A 25,781-nucleotide genomic window follows, 5' to 3' on the forward strand; every position below is an offset into this window, starting at 1 on the left:
CTGACCCCTGCAGCCTTGCCCCAGTGCTGACACACCAACTTCCAGGCTAGAATCCCTGTCTGCTCCCTACTACCTCCTGCTCTGTGTATTTCCTCGCGACTCCAGCAAGGCAATTCTCAGCAGACACAGCCTCACTTCTAAATATATGAGTCTATTGCCCCTTAGAACATTCCTCTCAAGGTTAGAGTGGGAGAGAGCCAAAGCATAAGAGACTCTTAAAAACTGAGAACAAACTGAGGGTTGATGGGGGATGGGAGGGAGGGGAGGGTGGGTGATGGGTATTGAGGGCACCTTTTGGGATGAGCACTGGGTGTTGTATGGAAACCAATTTGACAATAAATTTCATATATTGAAAAAAAAATTAATGTTTATTTATTTTTCAGACAGAGAGAGACAGAGCATGAATGGGGGAGGGTCATTCAAACTGTGAGATCATGACCTGAGCCAAAGTCAGAAGCTCAACCGACTGAGCCACCCAGGCGCCCCAACGATTTTTTAGTTCAAACTCCACAGCGTGCTCTGTGCTGACAGCTCAGAGCCTGGAACCTGCTCCAGATTCTGTGTCTCCTTCTCTCTTTGCCCCTCCCCTCCTCAAAAATAAATAAACATTTTTTAAAAAGATTTTTAAAAAAAAGAAAAAGAACATTCCTCTCAATCCTACTGCCTTTTTCAGCATCTTGCCCTCAGGGATAGTGGGGCCTTTTGCATAGTTTCAGATCAGACTGAGCACTGGTGGATTCAGGTGCCCCTTCTGGCAAGGGACTTAAGCAGAATCCAAAATCCCCTGAGCCCTCCAAGATCTCTAACCAACTGCTGTTCCTGAGTGCCCCAGCGTCATCTTCTGAAAAGAACGGAACCATGTATATATGGGCACTTCATTGCTGTAGAGGTAATAATACATGATAATAGATTGAGTCCCATTAAAAAGGATTCAAGCATTCAAACAATACTTTTTTTTTAAGGTTTTTATTTTTGACAGAGAGACAGAGTGTGCTAGCAGGGGAGGGGCAGGGAAAGAGGGAGACACAGATTCTGAAGCAGGCTGCAGGCTCTGAGCTGTCAGCACAGAGCCTGATATGGGGCTCGAACTCACAAACCACGAGATCATGACCTGAGCTGAAGTCGGAGTCTTAACTGACTCAGCCACCCCGGTGCCCCCAAACAATACTTATTTGTTAATCTTTTGTATCCATCATGATATCTGTACTTGGTACATAACACATGGCTCGTAACCTCCAGGAGCTCCCCGTCTAACTGTGCCCACACCTAAATGGTAAGCCCATGGTGTATATCTGCTAGAACAGAGATACTTAGCAAATGGTATTGGAACTGAAGGTAATTCTTGTCCTCAAGGGTAAAGAAGGATGCTGAGGGGAAGTGGGAAGAAACTAGCCCATTTTAAATGTTTGTACATATGTGGGGGGAGAGGGTGGAAGGGGGAGAAGGCAGAGCACATGAAACTGTAAAAGACTGAGAGTATTATGGGTTGTTATTGAGGAGTCCCATGTAGCACCAGTGACAACCTGGGTGTATACATTGCTTTGTAGTTAGAATAATACCATATACTTCATCTCACCTGACGTCACACACTGAGCAGATATTGCTTCTAGATATACACCGTTGGACCGAAGTGCTCAAAATCATGTAGCTATTGAGGGCAGAATAAGAATCAAACCCAGGTATTCAGGCCCTTGAACTCAGTGCCTCTTTTAAAGCACTAACATAGCCTGGGAGTGGTGACGTATGTGCATGCACGTGGGAGACACTTAAGTAGAGGTAGAGTCCCTGGAAAACCACTTGTTCAGATGCTCTGGGGACAGGAAAGGAAAGAGAAGTGGTTCTTGACTCTGGTTTCACACTAGAAATAATGGAGGAGATTTTTTAAATCTCACAAGTTCACTCCTAGCCTAACTCCAGAGACTTTGATTTCATTGGTCTGGAAGGCTGGCGGTAGAATTTTTTTTAAGCATCCCAGGAAACTCCAGTGTGCAGCTCAGGGCAGCATCACCATATGCGGGGTTCCTTACAGACCAGTACGTGCTTCAGTGTCCTTTTATGTCTTCATTTCCCCAGACCAATAGTGAAGACTCTGCACTTACCCATGACTTTATTCAGCTTGGGCAACTTAAATACTGCAATGTGCACAAGTCGTGCACCTATTTCCAACAATAGAGTGGCTGCTCTGAGTCTTCTAATTTTCACAAAGAGAAAAGCCACTAAGGGTGAGTGCAAAATAGAGAAAAACACCAAGGCAAACAACAGTGCATTGTCCTTGGGAGTTTGACTGCCCCAGTTGCTTGGGCAAAATCCTGCTGCTCAGATTATTTCTTGGCAGTAGTTAACCCTCAAATACTTGGTTCCAAATGGATTAGCTCAGAACACCAAATGAAAATGTAGGGACATTTTAGAAAAGAATTATGAAGCATAATCCCAGATCAGAAAGCCTGGATCAGCAAAAATGATAATCCTGCCATATAATACACACACATACATACATACATACATACATACAGTATGTTAGTGGAAGTTTTGCCATTAGTGCACCAGTTTGTTACAGCAGCAAGCCCTACCTCCATCCTACTTAAGCTCCTCACAATACTCCTGTATACAGATGATGTGGTTCGACTAAGTAACTAAAACAAATTTAGAGGAGATTGAGACCCAGGAAGAAAGCACATCTTGGTATCATCCATGTAACTGAAATGGCTTAATAGGACCCAACTGACCACACTGAGCATCCCGGACTACTTTCCTGATGTAGGCACTGATTCAGATGTAGGACTTCTAGATACTTGTCATATCTACTCTAATGGAAAGGCACAGAACATTTTTAACCCAACAGCAGATAATTGTAATGAAATGATTCTGGCCAAGAGGGCCCATTTGTAATAATGAATTCAAATCAGATTCATAGAAGCTATAATTCAGCCATAGTGAATACCACCTTCATTTTCCATATCATCTCTCTTCCAAGAAGGCAAAATTACTCAATATTCAAATAATTATTTTTACTTTTCAAGCAGCCCTGTGAAGTAGTTATGAGGAAGATAATATTGCCTCACTTATAGAAAATGAGTTTTATCCACGTTCAAAACTTCAGTGTGATCTCTGGCACATCACTTCCTAATGTCCTTCAATACAATCAAAGATCTATCAAAACAAAACTGATATCTCCAAGGAAGGAAATCATCCTTCTCTGAGCCTTGCTATTTCTCATTGGAAAATTCAAACAGGGACCCAGTTTTCTCCACTCCTTTGCTTTTCTACTAGGTCTTTAGCCTCCTATGTGACCTCATTCAAGATTTATAAAGAGACTTGGGATATTTTGATCCAGGGCAGCCACATACGAAAAGACTTTGTCTGGCTGACAGGTCTGGGAATCATTCGATTTTTTTTTTCAATAACTCTTGCACATTTGATGCATTCAGAACGCTAAATTTCCAAACCCTGCATTCCCAAGGGAACATCTTTAAGGAGACTGAAGTGTGACCGTACTTACAATTTTTTAAGAGAAAAATACAACACAAAATAAAACATGATACATTTATCTGGAGTTGAGGCTAAGGACTTCCTGAGACTAGAAGCCAGGACTCCCCCTCTGAGTACTGACAAATAAATTTTCCATTGACGTGGGCACCCAGCTGCTAGCCAATAAAGCAGAAGTGCACACAAATCTGGAGAGGGATTGGGACCCCCAGAAAACTTCAGGAGATTTGTATGTTGTTTTAAGAAACATTCTGACAGGAGTGAAATCAAAACCTTAAAAAATCAGAAATTAATAAAAATTAAATGATGAAGACAAAAAAGGGAGAAGAGAACGCATTATAGGCAAAAGCATGTAATTTGGAGTCACCTGATAAAAATGAAGATTAAAGTAATAAGAGAGAAGAACACAAGAGGCAAAAGGAAGAGAATATAAAGAGATTACAATGTGGACAATGTGCTGAATCTCTCTATTTCAGAGCAAATTATACAGAGGAGGAGAGGCAAAATCAACACAAGCCGTATTTACTTTTTAAAAACTAAAGCATGCAATCAGGTAACAGATAACAGTTATACTCGCACATGTAAGGTTTTTTTTTCCTCCACAAAGCACAAAAAGCAACTATTCAGCTTTTCCCGTTTTTATTCCCATTCCCATTACGGAGCCCAGCTGCTGAACATTTGAATTGAAGATCAGGAAACCAGGCCAGCAGCTAATAAAAAAAAAAAAAAAAAAAAAAAAAAAAGGTAGAGCAAAGCTGGCCCTCTGCTGGTGGAATAGTCCTACTGCATCCCAGAAAGCAGAAAGCTGGAGTTTTTTTTAAGTTTCTGCGTTAACTTTCAGGGGCAGGAAAGGGACAGAAGATTTGGAAGATTCAGTAAGGAGGCCTTATTCGGTGCTATGCCTCTTTGCTCCCAATACTAGATTAGAAGATAAAGACAAGTGGGTGGCAGCATCGACATCCCCTCACATCTGCTAACATTTACCAACATTTCCATGGTTAATGCGTGTTGTAGCCCATGTATTATTCTTATCTTTGAGTCAACAGGTGTGTTGCAAATGTGCATCCCACAAGTTAATTCTTAGGGATTCAGCTCCTGAAACTTCTTGGGACACTGAATCAGACATTGCACTCTAGTCTGGGACAGGCTGAGGAGTGCCCACATGGCTTGAAGGGTTTCCCCTCCTGCTGTTAGGGAGGGGAGTCTTTCCCTAGCCTCCCTTTTTCTCTCTTCTTCCAGGGCCCCCAGGGCACCAGGAGACAGGACTGCAAAGCCTGTTCTCTTCCTCAAAAGAAGCTGCAGGTAAGAATCTCCCAAAGTGGCAAGAATCCAACCTTAACCTGGAGTTTAGGGAAGAATAGCCAGTGTCCCAAGAGGTCTCTTCTTTCTTTACCCAGGGAGCAGCTTGTCCAGATACAGAAAGAGTTCAACCAGGAAAGCCAAAGGAACAAGAAGGAAGCCCCATCCCCAGTTGTTCCTTGGAGGAGCCAGGCTTCTCAGCTGCAGAATCTGGGACAGCATGTTTTATTTTCACCATAACCATCAAAGTCATAGACAGGGCAAACACATTCAGCCTGTGTACACTGTGAGCCAGAGTTAAGCTGGGACGTCCCTGAATCTGTCTCCCAGGACCAGAACTGCCTCATTAAAGGGATAAAAGATGATATCTGCTGAGCTGGTGGAAAGTGGTGGCTGCATTTTTATTAAAGTCTCTGCTGCAGTGGGCCCAGTCCCCAAAGGTTCATATTCCAAGAATCTCCACCCCTCTGCCTGGAGCATGTAAGTGATTCTCTGTAACTCATTAAGGTAAAACAAAAAGCTTTCTATTGTGCTTTTCGCACAGGAGTGATGTCGTTGCATAAAAGCTACATGTTTCTGCTCCTTGGCCCGAGCCTGCAAAGATAAAACTGCCCTCATAATTTATAATAGGGGTTCCACGAGCACCACACACGGTTGACATGGATGGATGCATCTTGAGCAGACTCATAAAGGGCCATGGCCCAGCACTGGCAATTCCAGAGCCTGACATTTTGGTATCTCTCTGGTAGGAGCAAGCCATCCCATCTGGAAGACTATCTTGCTTTATCACATACCTTCTGGTCTGTGAGAGAGCCACCAAAGCTCTCAGTGATCTTAGACTAACCCCCACTACTGCAATTGGCAGGGCTCTCACGTTCTCACCTTGGTGCCAGGGCAAAAGTGAATCTAGCCATGTCATTGCCCCATAGATACGTGGAGTCCCAAGAACCGACCTCACTGTCCTGGATCCCATCCTGGACCAGAAAAGCCAGAACAAATGACAAACATGTCCAGGAAAATAGGTGTTGGCAGGCACAGTCTTCAAGTGGACAACTCTTGGGGCTGCAGAAAGGCCCTTCACACGCCCAATTCCCCACCCAAACCTATGCTCCCTCTCTCTCTTTCTTCCTCTCTGGCTGGCCCCTACCCACATCCTCGCATCCAAGGGGCTCAGTCCCCCGCTGAAGTACAGCTCCCTACCTGAGGGTGGCGCTCTCCCCCTGCCGGACCGTCACGTTGTCCATAGCTTTGGGGAAGGTGGCATCTCCGCTGCGCACGGGCACTCCTGTGGGTACAAGGAACAGCAGCCTGAGAGACACGACCACGAGGCACTTCCAGGGCAGGAACAGGTACCCACAGACCCCCATCCTCGACAGCCACAACTTCCCAGAACTCCAGCAGAGGCACGGTCCTTGTCCCCCGCCCCGCACACCAGCGGGTCTCTGGCGGTGATGTGGGGAGACGGAAAGGGGATGGAGCAAGCCAGAAGCAGAGAGGGGGAAGGAGGAGAAACGAGTCCAGGCTCTCCGGAGTCTAATGATTCTTCCTCAAATCCTGCCTCAGCTTTCCAGCCTAGCAGAACCAGATGCCCCCTCCTGCATCCAAAAAGAGCTTTCTTGACGCTCCCCTGGGGAAGAGGGAGGCAGCCGGGAAGGGAGAGGAAGAAGGAAGGTGCAGGGATGAAGGTCACAGATTGCTCTTTCTCTGCCTCTCTCTTCAAGATGCTACTTTAAGATTCAGTTGGGCACGTTCTGCAGAGGTCTGGCATCAAAAGTTTATAACCCAAAGAAGCAAGGCAAGTGTCTCTGACATAAAAGAGATGTCCTAAAAGCTGCCGCTTCAAGGAGAGGAGAAAATGTTTTATTAGCTCACACACATGTATAGATGTATTTATAGACCAGCCCGAGTCTCGAATCTGGAACCCAAAGGCGGCAAAAAGTTCCAGCGCGGGGACCGGCGGCCGTCTCAGCCCGAGGATCCGTCGGTGCCGTGGGCGTCCTCCACCGCAGCCCGGGCGGCGACTGGTGGCCAGCCCGGCCCGCGTCGCCAGCCCGCGGAGCGCCGCCCGGCGCAGGCTCCGGGCGCACGGGGAGCTGGCGGACGGCGCCCCCGCCTCCTCCGGGGACGTGGCACGGGACGCGGGGACGCGCGGACGCCACGCTCAGAGGCCGCCCCCGGCCTCCGCGCCGCCTTCCTCCCGGGAGCAGTCCAGAAGCGCGCGGGCCCCGACCGCCTGGGTTGTCATGGCAGCAGCTCCATCACTGACCGCCACTTTCTCCTGGGCCGGCGCCGAGCGAGCGGGCGGACTGCGCGCTCATCCCGGCGGGTGGGCGCGAGGCGCGGGGCTCGGGGCGCGCGCGGGCGCCCACCTTAACCCCTGCCGCGCCCACACGGGCTGTATCGCGGAGCGGCGGGAGGCAGGTGCAGCAGCCGGCTCCGCTCTCCCCCTGACACTCAAGCTAGCCGAGAGGATGCCGCGCCCCTCTCGGTGGCTTCTCCTGCAAGGGGCGGAGGGGGGGGGCGGGCAGAGGAGGGGAGTGAGGGAAGAGAGAGTTCAGTAGCGGGGGGGGGGGGGGAGGAGGGGGCAGGGGGAGCAGCAAATGAAAAATTGATGCTCGCACCTTCCCTCCCCGTGCTCAAGCAGAAGTTGGCAGACCCTGCCCTGGAGAACTGAACATCATTTCCTAGGAGGTAGCTAAACTGGTGTGTGCGTGTTCGCCACTGTCGCTGTTTGCCACCTCGCCAAGCTGCATACAGTACTATGGCAGAGCTCCCCGAAGCTTTTGTAAAAAGATGAAGTACGCTCTCTGCTCAGATGACCCACCTCTGAGCTACGCCTGGCTCCAGACTCTGTCTCCCAAACTGGCAATTCTGAATTTCTTCTTACTGTACAACATACAGAATGGTGCACAACCTACTCCATGCTTATTATTCAAGTATTTTATTGTAAAAAAAAAAAAAGAGATAGGAAAAACACATGGAAATCCTAAAAAGTATTAGAGTTGATTTTCCAAAACTCTATGGCTTTATGCTCTCAACATGAATTGGCCCCATAATGGTATTGGGAGGGGACTTGGTGGGTAGGCTATCCTGAAGGTCAACTTATCAGTTTCTTTGGGGCTTAGATTAATTTAGTTCAGTTCTAAACCAGAGTGCTCAGGCTTTCTTTGGGCCTCTCCTGTCACTTTTCTTGTTGCTCCTGGCAGAAGCCACTTCATACCTGACAGAAGCATAGCCTATACTCCTATATCATAATTTAATGGTTGCTATGTGCATTTTCTTTATTCTTTCTCACATCCTTTTGTTAAATTAGGCAGGGCTCTGAACAATGGAATTTAATTCAAAAATAAGCTTTAAACTCTTGTTCATTACTTTAGCTGTTTAAGGATACAAAGACATCATACCTGCTCTTGGTTATGAGGGACTGAACACAAATAAATACTGCCCTATCCTCCCTTGTAAAATGGGAGCCCACATACATTCTTAGGCTTAAAGTTTTTAATGAGAGCATTACACCTCAGGAAAAAAGAATACGTATCACCAGTGTTGCTATGTATGCTTTATATCTTTTAATATAGTAAAAAACACATACTGTCTCCTTTCCAGAGAGGAGCTATTAATGAAGGCAGGAGTTAGGCAGGACACTCATCCTGATTTCTTGGGCTACAATGTTGGGAGGAGAAAAGATGCCCAGAAGAGAGGCTCAGACCTCAAAAAGCAGCCAAACTACTTACTTTGGAACCACCTGCCAGTTTTAATGGCATACATCTTTCCTTAAGATTTGAGTGTACCTGGGTTTTCTGTATACACATTATATGAAATCCTCTAAACTCTGAGATTCTCTTATCCATTATCACCAGACTGGAAAGCCTTTTTTCAGTGCTTTAACCTGAGTAAAGCTGAGAACATAAGACTGTGCTTATGATTTTCTTCAATTACATACTTTGTATCTCGAACCCTGGGGGATGGTGGCATGGGGTTGGGTCAGCACTTGCCACTTGGTTGTAGTGGGCTCAGATGATATTTCCTACTCATGCACCTGTAGGTCTGGTCCTAGTGCTTCTCAGGAGATGCAAACGGGGCTGTTGCTAAATGCTAACTTAATCTATGAAGGATTGTTTGAAATGGGAAAAGTTGTTGGAGAACAAGTCCAGCTGGGAAAAGAACAGAAGGGACAAGAAAAGAAGAGCAGCAGAGATAAGTTGAAGCAAGACATTATATATTCTTTTTTTATTTTTTATTAAAAAATATTTCAATGTTTATTTATTTTGAGAGAGAGAGAGAGAGAAAGAGAGAGAGAGAGAGAGAGAGAGAGAGAGAGACTGAGCGTGAGTAGGGGAGGGGCAGAGAAGGGGAGACGCAGAATCCTAAGCAGGCTCCAGGCTCTGAGCTGTCAGCACAGAGTCTACCAGGAGGCTCAAATCCACAAACTGTGAGATCATGACCTTAGCTGAAGTCGGCCACGCCCACTGAGCTACTCAGGTGCCTCATATATATTCTTAATAATATGTAATAAATATTTCTTTTAAGGAAGGGATAAGTATCTGTGTTTTGCTGGGCTGGCTTTCCCCAACTATGGGTATCTGGAGTTCTAGAGAACAGGGCTTATTGTGTTTGCTCTCCTCTGTAAGCTGGCTTCCCAACTTCAATATTTGTGGGTGAATAAATGGCTGAATTCAAGAGCTAGTGAATCAGAGAAATGACTGCAGTGACCTAATCCTTATGTTAATCTTTGCCAGTCTGCAGTTTTGTAGGGGAGATTTCACTCATGTGTAAGGCATTGCTAGGGGCCTTTATTCCAATTATAGAGTAGGAAGCCCGACCAATTTGGAATGGGAAAGAAAACAGAGGTGAGGTTCACAATGAACAAGCACTACAGTGGTTTATATTGGGGGTTTTCTAAGAAATGTTTGCTTGAGTACCATGATGGGGAGACTTCCAATTAAACCCCTCTTGGATATATATCCACATACATGAAGACAAATTGTATGAGGACAAATTAAGAGTACTGACTAAGAGTGTTCTGAATTTGGACTGTCTCTTTGAATACTGATTCCTCAAGCCTTCAGCTGTGTGACTGGTACCTATTAATACCTATCTTATGGGGGTGGGGATGTCTTGAAATTTCCCCAAGATTTTGTTTTGAGATCTAGTATGCTGATAGACATGGAGACAGCTTCCTTGAAAGAATTTATTTATTTCTTATCATTCCCAAGAGGAGAGGATGTGCAGAGCCACGAACGAAAGCACCAGGGTGGGTCAAGAAGAGAAAAGTCAAGAGAAGACAAGAAAGCAAAAGCCCAGAGCCTCAGCTGCAGTCTCCATGAGAAGGAGTGGGTGAGGCAGGGTTGGTGAGTTTGAGCAAGCTTAGGATCAGATTGTTCAAGTAATTTTGGCAGGCTCTGGGCTACAATGGTGGTATCTAGTGTTCCTGAGGTGAGTTAGGGCAGAGGAAATATATTGGTGTGTAACAGTTGGATAAAAAAAGGTGGTTTGGGGTATGGGCTCATACTTGATTGGTTTGCCTATAAAAGACATGCTGAAGGCAAGTTGCTTGCTTCTAGGAATTAGCTAACCCTAGAAGGGGCAGTTTATCCAGTATTAGCAAGCCTCCCAGATGTCAAGGCATCATAAAATACAGAAAATACTAAAAACATGATTAATACAAGGTGACAATTAATGAGACAATATGGGTAGCACATCACGAAAGAACTCAGCACTTTGAATGCATTTCGTAATCATAAATTATGATTATACAATATAACTACCACTTTCCTGTGATAACAACTTGTGACATGTAGAAAGACATGAGTGAAAGATTATAAATGTCCCATGTCCAAACTAGAGATTTGATTCAGATCTACAGACATCTTGATATTCATGGTGATTTACAATAGAAAAGGCAGAGGTGGATCCAATGCAGTGCAGTCACTTCGGAAAACTTAAAGCAGAGAGGTGACATGAACTGAATGATAGTTTTGAAATGTGGTTGTCATGTAGAGAATGGTTTGCAAGGGTACAGAATGGAAGCAGGGAGATTTTCAAAAGTAGAACAGGAAGGAAATAATGGTGGTAGCAATGATGATGGAAAAAAATGGAAATGTGGGGCACCTGGGTGGCTCAGTCAGTTAAGCATCTGACTTAAGCTCAGGTCATGATCTCACAGCTCATGAGTTTGAGCCCCACGTTAGGTTCTGTGCTGACAGCTGGGAGCCTGGATCCTGCTTTAGATTCTGTATCTCCCTGTCTTTCTGCCCACCCTCAGCTCATGTTCTCTCAATCTCTCTCTCTCTCTCTCTCTCTCTCTCTCTCTCTCTCTCTCTCTCAAAAATAAATAAACATTAAAAAAATTTAAAAAAATAATAAAAATGAAAATGTAAGGAGTATATCTTGGATGAACAGCATTTGGATGAACAGCATTTAGGACTTTCTGAGAGTTTGGATTTTGGGATTGAGAAAGAAACAGGGTTTGAGGATGACTTCTAAGTTTTGGTTGGTAACTGGATATTGGGTGGTACAATTTCCTGTGAAGGGGATGTTTCCAGAAGGAATAGATTTTGAGAATCAGGAGTTGAAAGAGTGAATAGAAAGCTCCTTGAGACCGTCAGATGGAGATATGAGGTCGACAGTGGGAGAAAAGAATCTGAAGCTTACTATACAGGAATGAGGACAACACTAGCATCTCATAGAAAACCTACTTCCAAGCTTACTGTTTTAAAAGATGTGGTAAAATTCTTTTGGGGGGGCATGTTATCCATGGAACCCTTATCCCAGATCTAGGAACCCCTCTGCCTTTGTTTGTACCTTAGAAACAGCCCCCCTTATCTTAAGCTTCATAATCTAAGCAATCCCATGGATTTCAATTTGTCTCTTAGTTTATTTCCTCTCCTCAGCTACATTTGAACTCTTGAGAGTAGATTTTAGGATTGACTCAGAATGAGGCCATGAAGTTATCAGTCCATTTTTGAAAACATGCTGCTCACTTACCCTTAATAAGAGTCAAATGGCCCAAATTTAAGTCATGTGTCTACCATGATCTAGGTCAATTGAAAGAAAGCCTCTGTTTTAAAGTGTAGTAAGACTAGAACAGGGACACTGGAGTCTGTCTGAATCCTACCTCTAAATACATACTTCTGTGTGACTTTTTATAATTTTCTTAACTTTGCTAATCCTCAGTTTCCCATCTATAAATAGAGACAATGATAATATTGAGTACATACAGTATTTGTGAGTGTTAAAATGAAATACTGCATGTAATGTCATCAGCATCCTGTCTGGCACTCAGTAAGCACTCAATATAAATGTTAGTTCTTATTACCTATACAAAGTGCCTAATTCTCCCCATGCACAAGTTTCTTCCCTGAAGTGGTTATGTGGACAGATAAGCTGTAGGGTGCAGAACAGGCAAATTCCCAACTTGTTTGAAGGTCGTGTGTGTGTGTGTGTGTGTGTGTGTGTGTGTGTAATATGGGAAACAGGATAGGTATTTCTATGATTTCAAAGAAGAGCCAATTTAGAATTAGAAGTCACCAAAAGATCACTTACAGATCAAAAGTGGTTATGAATAAGGTTTTATTTTACCGTGGAGAAGCTGCCTAGGAAAGGATGACTTTGGGGGAATTCTGCATCCAACAGAAATATCTGAATTTGCCTAATGAAATTTGTATCCAGTTGTAAAAGCAATTTCAAACTGTGTGTTATTCATAAATAAAGAAAACTTACAGCTTGTGTTTATCTGAGAAAAAATTGTACCCAGCTGCTCTGTGTGTGCATTAGGAATAAACATAAAGTAAGAAGCCCATGCATGATGCTTATTTATATTACAGAAACCTACCTAAATCAGTAAGGACCCAGTGGGGTGGAACGATCAAGGAGGCTTTGTAACTTAGCCTATAGAAGGTGTCTCTCTCAAGGTCCTCAGGATCTGGAGGTGTAGTAAACTAGAAATGTTTGCTAGTGATCAGAGAGGTAAGAACTGACTGGGCCTTCAGTTTCTAGGGTCAAGGAAGTTCCAAGAAATAGAAACAGATGCCAGAACACAATACTATGAATGAGACACAAGTAGTGAACTCTGTAAAACCTAAAGCAGTTTCCATATAATAGCTACCTATGTGATCATTGCTAGGTGGGAATGAGGAACTTCACTTCCAGTTGTCTCTTTGAACTTCTGCAAATGAAGCAAATATAAGTCAAACGGTTTTCCTGGTCAGCTGCTGACTTGAGGCCAGACTTTAGGTCACTTGAATCTTAATCTGTTCTTCTTTCATCATAGACCATTTCACATCCTTTCTAATACAGTACTCATCTGCTTGAGCTGGTAAAAAGAACCAATACTGGGCATGAATTAAAATTCATGCTTCACATCCCAGCTCTGCCAATTATGAGCTCTGTGATCTTGGGCATATTACTTGTCTCCACTGTGATTTTATCTTTTCATCTGTAAACAGGGTTAATAAGAGCTTCTTCAAAGGGTTGCTGTGAGAATTAAGACAGATGATACACGTGAAATCTCCTATTATACTGCCCGGCCTGATTGCAGCTATCAGTGACAGTGAGCATTCAAATCCCCTTCTCTATGCCAAAATTATTAAAACTGACCAAACCAAACCAAACCAAACCAAAACAAGTAAGACAACAAAAATAGCCCAAGGAGTGAACAAAAACAGCAGCAAAAAAACTAAAATAAGCAAAACCAACAGGAAAACATAAGGCACACAATATTTGCATTGTAAAAATATATAGGTGAGGTGTTCCCCAACACATAGAGAGTGATCTAAAGATAGCTGTAGAATCCAGTCTATGTATCATCCTCCTTATCTTACTCTCTTTTTTTTCAAAATGTGTGTGTGTGTTTGTGTGTGTGTGTGGCATATGTGCATATGCATTTAATTATCTTTCTCCATTAGAAACGCAAGGTCCGTGAGAGCAGGATATCTGTCTTGTCATCCCTGATTCCTCTACTGTGGACTAGAGCTTGGGACAGAGTAAATATCAAATATTTGCTGCATGAGAGAACTGATGTCCACTATCCATAATCTGTAGAAAGTCAGTGAGGTAGACAGCAGAGGGTCCAACCCCATCCCCACCAGGGACTCTCTTTACTATGCTCTCATTTCTTCCCTGGCCCCCAAACTCACCAAGAGTGGGACATCGCAAAGCATCAACCACATTAAAGTACCTCCTTCTAGAAAAAATGGAGACTCATTTAAAGGGACCAATTTCCACAAGCCTCATTACTTAATAGTAATGAGTTCTAGAAATCAAATAACATATAGTTCTAGAAATCAAATAACAAAAAAACATTATAGTGAGAACTACAAACCATAAAATGAATTTTTAAAAGCTCAATAGGAGCTATTACAGTCTTTCTCCTCCCAGGTCTCACTCATGCTTCCACTGTAATGAGTGGGAAATGGATCATTCCACTCAGGGAACCAAGGTGTGAAGGAGAGAAGGATCAATCTGTCTGGCTCTAAATCTGGACCTGCCACGGAGAAGCTGGGGCCTTGAGCAATGGGCCAAAGTTCTCTGGGGCCAAGTTTCCTCAATGGTTATTTGGGCAACATTAACATTATTTTCTTTCTTTGAAGAAGTGAACAAGTTTTACATGAAATACCTAGCAGAGGTCTGGACACATTGTAAGTATCAATAAGCCGGATGCTACTTCACCTGGGCTAAAACGAAACTGCTCTCTCTTGTTCTTAGAGACGAACTAGAACTTGTGCATTTATATTATCACAATCTTATCACATTGGCCAATTTGTTTTATATTGTTTATTTTGTTGACCAGTTCATTCAATCATTCATTGTTGTGGTTTTGGTTTTGGGGGTTCTTTGACCAATATTAATTGAATATCTGGGCACTTTACTGGGCCTGGGGATACTAACAATATGATATATTACCTACCCCCAGGGAGTTTATAGCCTAGTAAGGCAAATAAAACAGATTTTGAAGTACAATATAAGATTTAAAGTAACAGTATGCAAGGATGCCTCAGCATCTCAGAGTTGGACCATCTAAACTGGATTTGGGGTGCCAGAAAGCTGATCAAAGGAAGTGAGCCCTAAATTCACTCCTACAGGCTGAAGTTTTAGGATTCAGGCTGCCACTTGGCTTCTGATGTTGGCAGCAGAGAAGATAATGTTACCAATCAGAGAAACAGCAAGAGGAGTTGATACTGAGTGGAGGGTGATCAATGATAAATGCCGAATGGAAACTGCCAGTGAAATATCCAAGTAAAGATTTCTGTTGGCATGAGGATATTTAGGTTCTGAGCTTGAGAAAGAGACAATGTTTACAGTTACAGATTTTGGAATCACCTCTGTAAAAGTGGGAGCTGAAGCCCTAGGTAAGAATAAAGTCAGTCAACAAGGGCAGTGGAGTTAGAAGGAATATAGCATTAGTGTGGATTCTGGGCAATGCAAACATTTAAGGAGTGAGCAGAAGAACCCATGAAGGAGTCTGATGAGTAACTAAAAAACAGAAGGAAAATCAGGGATTGATAGCTGCATAGAAATCAAGGCAGAGTCTAATCAGGAAGAAGGGATTGTTTAACAGTGTCAAATGCTAGAGAATTCAGGTTAGCGAAGGATGGACAATCAGGCTTTTGGTCCTGCACAGTGGAAGATGCTGGAGACATTGGCAGAAGCAGTTTCTCTGGCAGGGTTGTGGAAGTTAGGTGCTGAACTTAGGTGGGATGGAATACAAGTAGTGCAGAAAGCAGATGTGGCCAGGTTTTCAAGATCACCTCTGAGTGAATGAAAAGAAAACAAAAAGTGCAGCTCTAACTAGACAGAGATATGGGTCTGGAAGGGGTTAGTGCTGTGTTTTGTTTTATTTCACTTCAGCCTGAGAGACTTGAATATTGATGTGTAGTGTCTGAAGTCAGAGTTCCCTGGAGGTGCCATAGACCCACCTGTGCTAATCACAGCATCTTGTACATGGCTAATGATTAATAAATGTGTTAGGATTAATTGTTTCAGTTTAGAAGTTCCATGTCTGGACCCACTCAGGGACAGACCAACCAACCAACCAGCATTCATTTTATTTTTTTATTATATTTTTATTCGGAGAGAGGGAGCAGGAACAAGGGAGAGAGACAGAGGGAGAGAGAGAGAGAGAGAGAGAGAGAGAGAGAGAGAGAGAGAGAGAGAGAGAGAGAGAGAGAGAGAGAGAGAGAGAATGTTAAACAGGCTCCATGCTCAGTGCAGAGCCCAATGCTGGGCTCAGTTCCACAACCCTGGGAGCAAGACCTGAGCTGAAATCAATAGTCGGGTACTCAACCAACTGAGCCACCTGGGTTCCCCAACTGCCCAACCAACCAACATTTAAAAACTGACAGTGGCTTTCGTCATCATTATAATCATCATCATCATCATCATCATCATCACACCAGAATGTATACCTCACAATTTCATATAATTATTTTAACACCTGTATTAGGAAGGTATTATTAGGTTAAAAAACTGATACATAGAGAAGAAAGATTACTCCTAGTGATTTCTAGAAACTCTAAGTAGAAAATGCTAAGTCTTTTCCTGCCCCCCCCATGGTTCCCTGGCCTGTCACCAGTGCCCATAACAATATTGTTGGGATATAGCAGATTTTCAATAAATATTTATTTAAAAAATAATAAAGAATAGTCATGTGTCTCCAGCCCTTACTCTGAAATCTCACAGGTATCATAGCTATTCAAGAGTCACACACCAGATATTACATAGTTGAATATATTTATCCTCATTTAGACATTGGATGTGATTTTACTGATAGCAGTTTAGCTTGAGGTGAAGAAAAAGAATTAGAATTATATGCTCTGTGCCCATATACGACTGATGCTGGACCATACTAGTATTTATATTGTGAGAAGCTCTTCATGGGAGGAAAAGAGTTGCTGTATGACATGGGTAACAAGTTAGGTGGATGGGCTTCAGATATGAATATCCTAATTAATAAAACATAACCATATTAATCAGAAGCATAGCTTGTGATTTACATAATCACTGTGATATATGGTCACTTAGCATAATGAGTAAGCCTCTCATAAAGTATTATGACATCACAGAGTGCAGACTTTATTCATTTACTTGTATGAGTTCTCAGGCTCTCGGGTGTGCACTTGTGGTGTAGTGACATTTTTAAATGTATTTTTATTGTGATTTTTGGCCAAAAAAGGTTGTGGTGCATTGGCCGAAATAGTCTCTAAAATTCTGTTGGGCTGTAAGCATCATCACCACCGCCTCAGAAATATCTAGGATTTGTCTACAAACCACCTCTTTTTTGTCACCAGGAATGCTCCCCCACCCACCTCTTAACTTAGCACCAAAATTTTGCTGACTGTAATCCTGAAAATTCTGTCTCATCTCATCCCAGTTGCTCTAGCTCCTAGCTCCAGGTTACCTCACTAGATGCATTCAGTGTCACAAATACTGAGACATGGGGGGGAAAAAAAAGACAACCAACAACAACAACAAAAAACCTCCCTGGATCATGGGGCTGTAAATTGCCTGTGGTGGCAAGAAGTCTTTCCCTTCCCGAGAAGGGAGAAGACAAAATCAGTGTTTGACTTTCCCTCCTCCAGGGGTCAAGAAGTCTTCGGAAAGATAAAGGGAAAGGAAGTGGCAAAACAAAAGCAGAAGACAAGGAAAGAAAGGAGAATTATAGGGGAGAGAGAGGACAGGTCCAGGCATCCTGTATGAGTCAGAGTTCTCCAGAGAAACAGACACAGTAGAATTTTGCATATATGTTACTTCTCCCTCTCTCTGTCCTCTCTCTCTCTCTCTCTCTCTCTCTGTGTGTGTGTGTGTGTGTGTGTGTGTGTGTGTGTGTGTGTGTTAAGGATTAATTTATGCGATTATGGAAGCTGACAAGTCCATAGTGTGTGGGTAGGCCAGCAGGCTTGAGACCCAGGGAAGAGTTAATGTTACAGTTCAAATCTGAAGGCTGTCTCCTAGTAGAATTCCCTGTTTCTCAAGGGAGGTCAGTTTTCTTCTATTAAGGTATTCAACTAATTGGATGAAGTCCACCCATATTATGGAGGGTGATCTTCTTTCCTCAAAGACTACTGACTTAAATGTTAGTCTCATCTAAAAAATACCTTCAAGGAAACATCTAGAATAATGTTTGACTCTATATCTGGATACTGTGGCCTAACCAAGTTGACACATAAAATTAACCATTACACATCTCAATTGCCCTTTGAAGCAGCCCTACTGAAAGGATTAAAATGTGCATTCTCTCAGGGACATCATAGAAAAGGAAGGGGAGGAAAAGTGACCTCTACCCCTCCCCAGATAGTTTTACTTTGGGCAAGCTAATGCCTGACTTCTTTCTCAAAAAATAAAGCCCAATTAGAGTTTAAGGAATTCCAATCACAAGACACTTGAAAAGAGTTCATATGTTGGTGTGAGTGGATTTTATGGAAAATGCAAATTGTTGTTCCCTTTCATAAGTGGAAGGAAAAGGCCATAAGGCAGAGTGGTAGAGAAACAAGGACTCTGAAGCCACAGAGAAAGAGAAATAAAATGGAGCAGAGAGAGGTGAAAAATAACTTTGTAAAAAGCATAATTGTGCATGCGGCCTGGACGTATCTGCATCTACTTTGGGAAAAACTCAGAATCTGCATACATTGAGACTGTATGCAGGCACAGGTACAGAAGTGCTACCTGAATCTGGGGAGGTGGAGAGGAAATTAAGAGAAGATACTTCAAGGCAAACTCTTATAATGGAAAAAATGAACGCAGTCTTGTCTTATATCACACGTAGTAATCTCAATTGTTCCTTCAAAATGAAACTGGGTGATTGCCTGTATATGATCCAGAATGGAACATCATCCAACAGACTTACTGTTATGTGGCAAAACTCCAACCATCAATTAAGGAATGGAAATAGGGAAGCATGTGTCCATTTTGGCTCTAAAACAGAGTTTAAACACACAGCTTCGACCTCTTGACTTGTATCAGAAAGACTGAACTACTAGGTATAAAACACTAGAGAGAAAATTTAGAATCTACTACTCTTACTGCTGTTATTAATGATAGGAATGTTGATGATGATGATAATGATACTTATTGAATACATACAACATACCAGATTCTAAGATAAATGGCATGTAACAGAATTACATCAGCTAGCCAACAATCCTAATTTGACAGGTTGAAAACCTGAGGTTCAGAGTGGGTGATCTGTACAGACCCGAGTGTCAGGAGATAAGAGCTCCTCTAAAGCCCCAGTCCTTCCTCCCTACCATGCCTGAGCCACAAGTTTGGTGCTTTTAGCCTCTTAAGAGTCCCCTTATCAAGAAATCAGGAATCCCATGAGTGCAAAAAGCACAATTGTGGGGGAAGGTGGGAGGCTGGAACAAGGCCAGGAACAGGAGTGCTGATGGAGGATGGTGGAGGTTAAGAGGGGAACACAAGACAAAAGGCAAAGTGGGATCCCTGTAAAAGCACAGGCTGCTTCAGCTGAGGGTAAAGCAAGACCGTGAAATAAAGCTGTGTCTTCTGCTCTCTTTTCCACTGTTTCCCTCCCCCTCTCCATCTGTCTAGCTTCCCTTTTCTCTCTTCCACTGTCTCTACTCCCTTTGCAAATCTTCATCTGCTAATTTCCATCCAACACGTTTATGAATTAATTCCAACACTTTTCTCTTTCTGTCAAGATATCCTTGCTTTCTAACCTCCCCCATCGCTTCGACAACGTGTGCATTTTATTCCACAGGCTGTTATTCAGACAGCTCCCAGACGTAGTTATTTGTTCTGACATCTTTGTGTATGCAATCAGCCCATGTCACTGCAGGTCTGCAGAGAAGAGAGACCAGGTCTACAGCTGGACAACCTTGTAACTGTGGCCAGGCTGGGTGAGAGTGAGGTTGAGGACACAGGGGAGGGTCCAGAAGAGAAGCATCAGGGGACTCACATAATAATCGTGTGCTCCCTGCTACAGGCAACCAAACTCCCAGATTCCAGAATAGGGCATAGGCAACTTTCTTTTGCAGGTGGCAAGGGTTTGTCAGAAATGAATTCTCATTGTTCTCATCTTAATTAACTCAGAGTAATGGTGATGGAATGGGATCTTAAAACTAGTTTTCTTGGAAATGAATAAACTGGAACACACATAAACAGTACACCAAGTTATATCCCAGCATCTTTTTGGCTCTGAAATACCTATGTTTCTCAGTACATTGAAATGTTGAAGTATAGATTCAGATATTCACATCTTATATCAATCAAGAATAAATGCATTTTAAGGATAAGCAACACAAAGAAATGAGTAGATCCAAACAGCAGAAGAAATAAACAAATAGTGTATAAAGTTCCAGGCATGGTAGTTTCTATATACATTTTTGATAGACTGATTGATTGGTGGACTGGTAGTTTCTATATGCATTTTTGATAGATAGACTGGTTGATTGGTGGACTGGTGGATGTATTTAATGTAGAAGAGCCAAGAGAATGCTATTTGTAGACTTGGCAAGGGGACAAAGCCAGTGCAAAGCACACTGATATAAGATGTAAGTAACTCCATCCATCGCATAAATATATCCAAAGAATGGTAGATTCAAGTACACAGAGAGCTGGTGGGAAGGAACTGAGCAGATCAATTTCAGACTTTGGAGAAGTCAGTCCAGCATTCCTACCTGTGGTTTCCTCAACTGTAAAATAAGCTATTGAACTAGATCATTTGCAAATCCACTTTCAGATGTAATAGCCTATAGATCCATGACTATCACTGGACCACTGGATCCTTCCAGAATAATGTTCACATTTGCATCTCTCTCTGTTTTAGCCCATGATGCCTCTTCTATCCAAAACCCCTCCTCTGCCAATGAAATTCCAAAGCTCATCTTTAAGACCCAGCCCAAATATTACCTTGTCTGGGCATTTCCCCAGTTCCTAGGCATGAGTAACTCATTCCTCTTCTGTACCTCCTCAGAATTTTATCCTTCTTTACTATAATCTTACAATACATTTGACATAGTTGAGTACAGGACACTTTCTCTTTGCTAATTTAGTGAGAATCATGTCTGTCTCTATTCTCAGCACCAAACCCAATGCTTAACAAAAAGAAGGTGTTCAGTAAAGCTTTGCTAAATGAATGAATGTGCCATTTTTCTGCGGGAGATCCATTTTCATAGCGGCATTGACTTTTAACTGGATGTATAAGAGCACAGCACAATGGAGGGCCAAGGAGGCTTCTTGATGAATCATCTCATCATAGGAAAGCAAAGCACAGAAACTAGCCCAATTATCATACCCTACCCTGCCTGGGCTCTTCTTGACTGTACACACTTCCCTGTCATGGTGAAGACAGCATCTAACAGACAAAGGAGAGTGTGCCTGGGAACTCACGTTTCCTTGCAATTAGCAAGCTCCCACATGGTAAACAGTCTAATTTTGCTCGTACATCAGCAGTTTGCCTAATCAGTGATTTCCACTCAGAGCTTGAGGAAAAGATTTGAAGTCTAGACCATAGTGTGAGATAATGGAAAATTGTGGTCCAAAGGAAAACCTTGTCTGTTATCCTTATACTTGTCATAGAACAGGGCACCAAATTAAGGACATGGTCCTTTATTTCTTTATAGTTACTCCTTCAGTATGCAAATCCATCTTTAAAACTACTGTTTTAGCTAAGACCACTGTTGCACTGTTCAAACTTGAAAGACAGTCCACCTTTCAGGAAAGACCCTGACAAAGATTGGGGGAAACATCATTTGGATCCATTCACAAGCAGACACTTAACTGCATTCGATTTTTCAGTCTTTGCCTTATTTTATACAATGTGTACTTTAAAACAGGGGTTCTCCACCAACGTAGCTTTTGGCTTCAGCAACTTTGACCTCAAAAACATTATCTTCCCATTAGTCAGACTTCCCTAAGTGGGTGAGAAACAAACACAGAGACTGGTTTATCTGTTGGAACAACAGCGCTGCTTGACAGAGCACATAGGTATCCATAAATGTGGACCTACAGCGCTGACATCTGATACTGCCCCAGCACCTCGAGACATGGAAACTGCATGACATTATCCACCCCACATTTAAGTCCTCAAGGGCATGATAGAGAAGCTTCAGGTTGGGAAATAGACATTTAGGAAATCACTGTATCATAGAATTTTGGATTGGGGATGGGGCTTAGACATTAGCTTAGCTTTGTTAAACTGAAGTTAATGCTGGAAACTTCTATGTGCGATGCCTGGCTGGTGGTCACCAGGTTTCATTTGGGTATTTCCATGGTCATGCACCACAGATGGTCTTACAATACTGACAGGCAGCACTTGCTGTTAGAATGTTCTTCCTATTTCCTTTTGTTCTACTATTCTGACCTAGAAGAAGGGAAATGTGAGGCAACAAGGATGCTGAGGTCTAGGTTGTCCATAAATATTAGTTCTTTTTCCTATCACCATTACAATATTATTATTACTGGTTACTACATGGTGGCTGTGGTAGTTTTATCAATATTATGTCTATTTTACATTTGAATATTGTCTCTATCCTAGCTACACATTAGAGGTAGCCCCCCGAGGTTTCAAGGGGGCCTTGAACTGTGTCTGGAATCCCTCTCCACTGGCCCCCAACTTTACACACTTGGAATTGAGTTTAGTTTTTTGTGCATTGGATATTGGTTCCGAATTGCAGAATCAAGCCTGTGCCCACCCTGCAAACAGCAGTTGTGTGCCTGAGGGAGGCCTCAAGGTTGGCAGATAAACCTTCTGTGCTGAGCCCAGAGGGCAAGACATACACATGGATGTGAGAAAAAAAGGTTCAGTCCAGGAAATTCCCAGCACAGGGAAGCAAATGATGGATAAAACTAGAGAAGGGGGAAACATGGGTAATAGGAAAGGCCCCCTTCTGAACAGACCCTGTCCAAACAGTCCAGACTCTAAACACCCATGGAAATGCTACTTGAACAAGAAGAGAGACTCACCAGCTAAACACTGGATTCACCTCCCCCCTCACGATTGCTGTTTTTCCTAACAGATGTGCTATGGACACATATGGAGCACACATTAGCCTGACACTAGTATAAGAGCAGGGAATTTAGAATTCTCCAGATTTGGGTTCAAATCCTTGTTCCACCACAGAGGTTATCAACAGAAGGCATATCTCATAACCTCTCAGAGCCCCAGTTTTCTTATGTGAAAATGGAGGATGGCAACAGCACCTACCTAGTTGGCTGTGAGGTGATTTCATGAGATGGCATTTGGAATGTCTAAGACTTTGGTTAAGAAAGTCATTGTGGGCGCAGGAAGATGGCGGCGTAGGAGGACGCTGGGCTCACCGCGCGTCCTGCTGATCACTTAGATTCCACCTACACCTGCCTAAATAACCCAGAAAACCGCCAGAGGATTAGCAGAACGGAGTCACCGGACCCAAGTGCAGACGAGAGGCCCACGGAAGAGGGTAGGAAGGGCGGCGAGGCGGTGCGCGCTCCACGGACTGGCGGGAGGGAGCCGGGGCGGAGGGGCGGCTCGCCAGCCAAGCAGAGCCCCCGAGTCCGGCTTGCAAAAGCGGAGGGGCCTGACGGACTGTGTTCCAACAGCAAGCGCGACTTAGCGTCTGGGAGGTCATAAGTTAACAGCTCTGCTCGGAAAGCGGGAAGGCTGGAGGACAAAGGGAGGGTGAGCTGCGGAGCCCCCGGACAACAGAGCTCAGTTTGGCGGGGAACAAAGGTGCTCGCCAGCGCCATCTCCCCCGCCCATCCCCCAGCCAAAATCCCAAAGGGAACCGGTTCCGGCCAGGGAAATTGCTCGCTCCGCGCAAACACCCAACTCTGTGCTTCTGCGGAGCCAAACCTCCGGCAGCGGATCTGACTCCCTCTGGCTGCCACAGGGCCCCTCCTGAAGTGGATCACCTAAGGAGAAGCGAGCTAAGCCTGCCCCCCCTCCCGCCGTGCACCTTGCCTTCCCACCCCAGCTAATACGCCAGATCCCCAGCATCACAAGCCTGGCAGTGTGCAAGTAGCCCAGACGGGCCACGCCACCCCACAGTGACTCCCGCCCCTAGGAGAGGGGAAGAGAAGGCACACACCAGTCTGACTGTGGCCCCAGCGGTGGGCTGGGGGCAGACATCAGGACTGACTGCGGCCCCGCCCACCAACTCCAGTTATACACCACAGCACAGGGGAAGTGCCCTGCAGGTCCTCACCACTCCAGGGACTATCCAAAATGACCAAGCGGAAGAATTCCCCTCAGAAGAATCTCCAGGAAATAACAACAGCTAATGAGCTGATCAAAAAGGATTTAAATAATATAACAGAAAGTGAATTTAGAATAATAGTCATAAAATTAATCGCTGGGCTGGAAAACAGTATACAGGACAGCAGAGAATCTCTTGCTACAGAGATCAAGGGACTAAGGAACAGTCACGAGGAGCTGAAAAACGCTTTAAAGGAAATGCAAAACAAAATGCAAACCACCACAGCTCGGTTGGAAGAGGCAGAGGAGAGAATAGGTGAACTAGAAGATAAAGTTATGGAAAAAGAGGAAGCTGAGAAAAAGAGAGATAAAAAAATCCAGGAGTATGAGGGGAAAATTAGAGAACTAAGTGATACACTAAAAAGAAATAATATACGCATAATTGGTATTCCAGAGGAGGAAGAGAGAGGGAAAGGTGCTGAAGGGGTACTTGAAGAAATAATAGCTGAGAACTTCCCTGAACTGGGGAAGGAAAAAGGCATTGAAATCCAAGAGGCACAGAGAACTCCCTTCAGACGTAACTTGAATCGATCTTCTGCACGACATATCATAGTGAAACTGGCAAAATACAAGGATAAAGAGAAAATTCTGAAAGCAGCAAGGGGTAAACGTGCCCTCACATATAAAGGGAGACCTATAAGACTCGTGACTGATCTCTCTTTTGAAACTTGGCAGGCCAGAAAGAATTGGCACGAGATTTTCAGGATGCTAGACAGCAAAAATATGCAGCCGAGAATCCTTTATCCAGCAAGTCTGTCATTTAGAATAGAAGGAGAGATAAAGGTCTTCCCAAACAAACAAAAACTGAAGGAATTTGTCACCACTAAACCAGCCCTACAAGAGATCCTAAGGGGGACCCTGTGAGACAAAGTACCAGAGACATCACTACAAGCATAAAACATACAGACATCACAATGACTCTAAACCCGTATCTTTCTATAATAACACTGAATGTAAACGGATTAAATGCGCCAACCAAAAGACATAGGGTATCAGAATGGATAAAAAAACAAGACCCATCTATTTGCTGTCTACAAGAGACTCATTTTAGACCTGAGGACACCTTTAGATTCAGAGTGAGGGGATGGAGAACTATTTATCATGCTACTGGAAGCCAAAAGAAAGCTGGAGTAGCCATACTTGTATCAGACAAACTAGACTTTAAATTAAAGGCTGTAACAAGAGATGAAGAAGGACATTATATAATAGTTACAGGGTCTATCCATCAGGAAGAGCTAACTATTATAAATGTCTATGCGCCGAATACCGGAGCCCCCAAGTATATAAAACAATTACTCATAAACAGAAGCAACCTTATTGATAAGAATGTGGTAATTGCAGGGGACTTTAACACCCCACTTACAGAAATGGATAGATCATCTAGACACACAGTCAATAAAGAAACAAGGGCCCTGAATGAGACATTGGATCAGATGGACTTGACAGATATATTTAGAACTCTGCATCCCAAAGCAACAGAATATACTTTCTTCTCGAGTGCACATGGAACATTCTCCAAGATAGATCATATACTGGGTCACAAAACAGCCCTTCATAAGTTTACAAGAATTGAAATTATACCATGCATACTTTCAGACCACAATGCTATGAAGCTTGAAATCAACCACAGGAAAAAGTCTGGAAAACCTCCAAAAGCGTGGAGGTTAAAGAACACCCTACTAACGAATGAGTGGGTCAACCAGGCAATTAGAGAAGAAATCAAAAAATATATGGAAACAAACGAAAATGAAAATACAACAATCCAAACGCTTTGGGACGCAGCGAAGGCAGTCCTGAGAGGAAAATA

At 43.5% G+C, this 25,781-nt stretch overlaps 1 protein-coding gene across 2 annotated transcripts in view; it reads right to left on the reverse strand.

Moving 5' to 3' along the window:
* OPCML (opioid binding protein/cell adhesion molecule like) overlaps positions 1-25,781 on the reverse strand; it is a 1,096,360-nt gene that overhangs the window by 507,815 nt on the left and 562,764 nt on the right. Inside the window, exon 2 of one of the 2 annotated variants that reach the window (XM_032595036.1) lies at positions 5,986-6,070. In XM_032595036.1, the coding sequence (XP_032450927.1) occupies positions 5,986-6,070 (85 nt within the window). Of the gene's footprint in view, positions 1-5,985; positions 6,748-25,781 lie in introns of those variants that run through there. The other variant, XM_030333077.2, reaches the window with a different exon arrangement.

This window comes from Lynx canadensis, chromosome D1 (assembly GCF_007474595.2).
Source record: "Lynx canadensis isolate LIC74 chromosome D1, mLynCan4.pri.v2, whole genome shotgun sequence".
Classification (NCBI taxonomy): Eukaryota; Metazoa; Chordata; class Mammalia; order Carnivora; family Felidae; genus Lynx; species Lynx canadensis.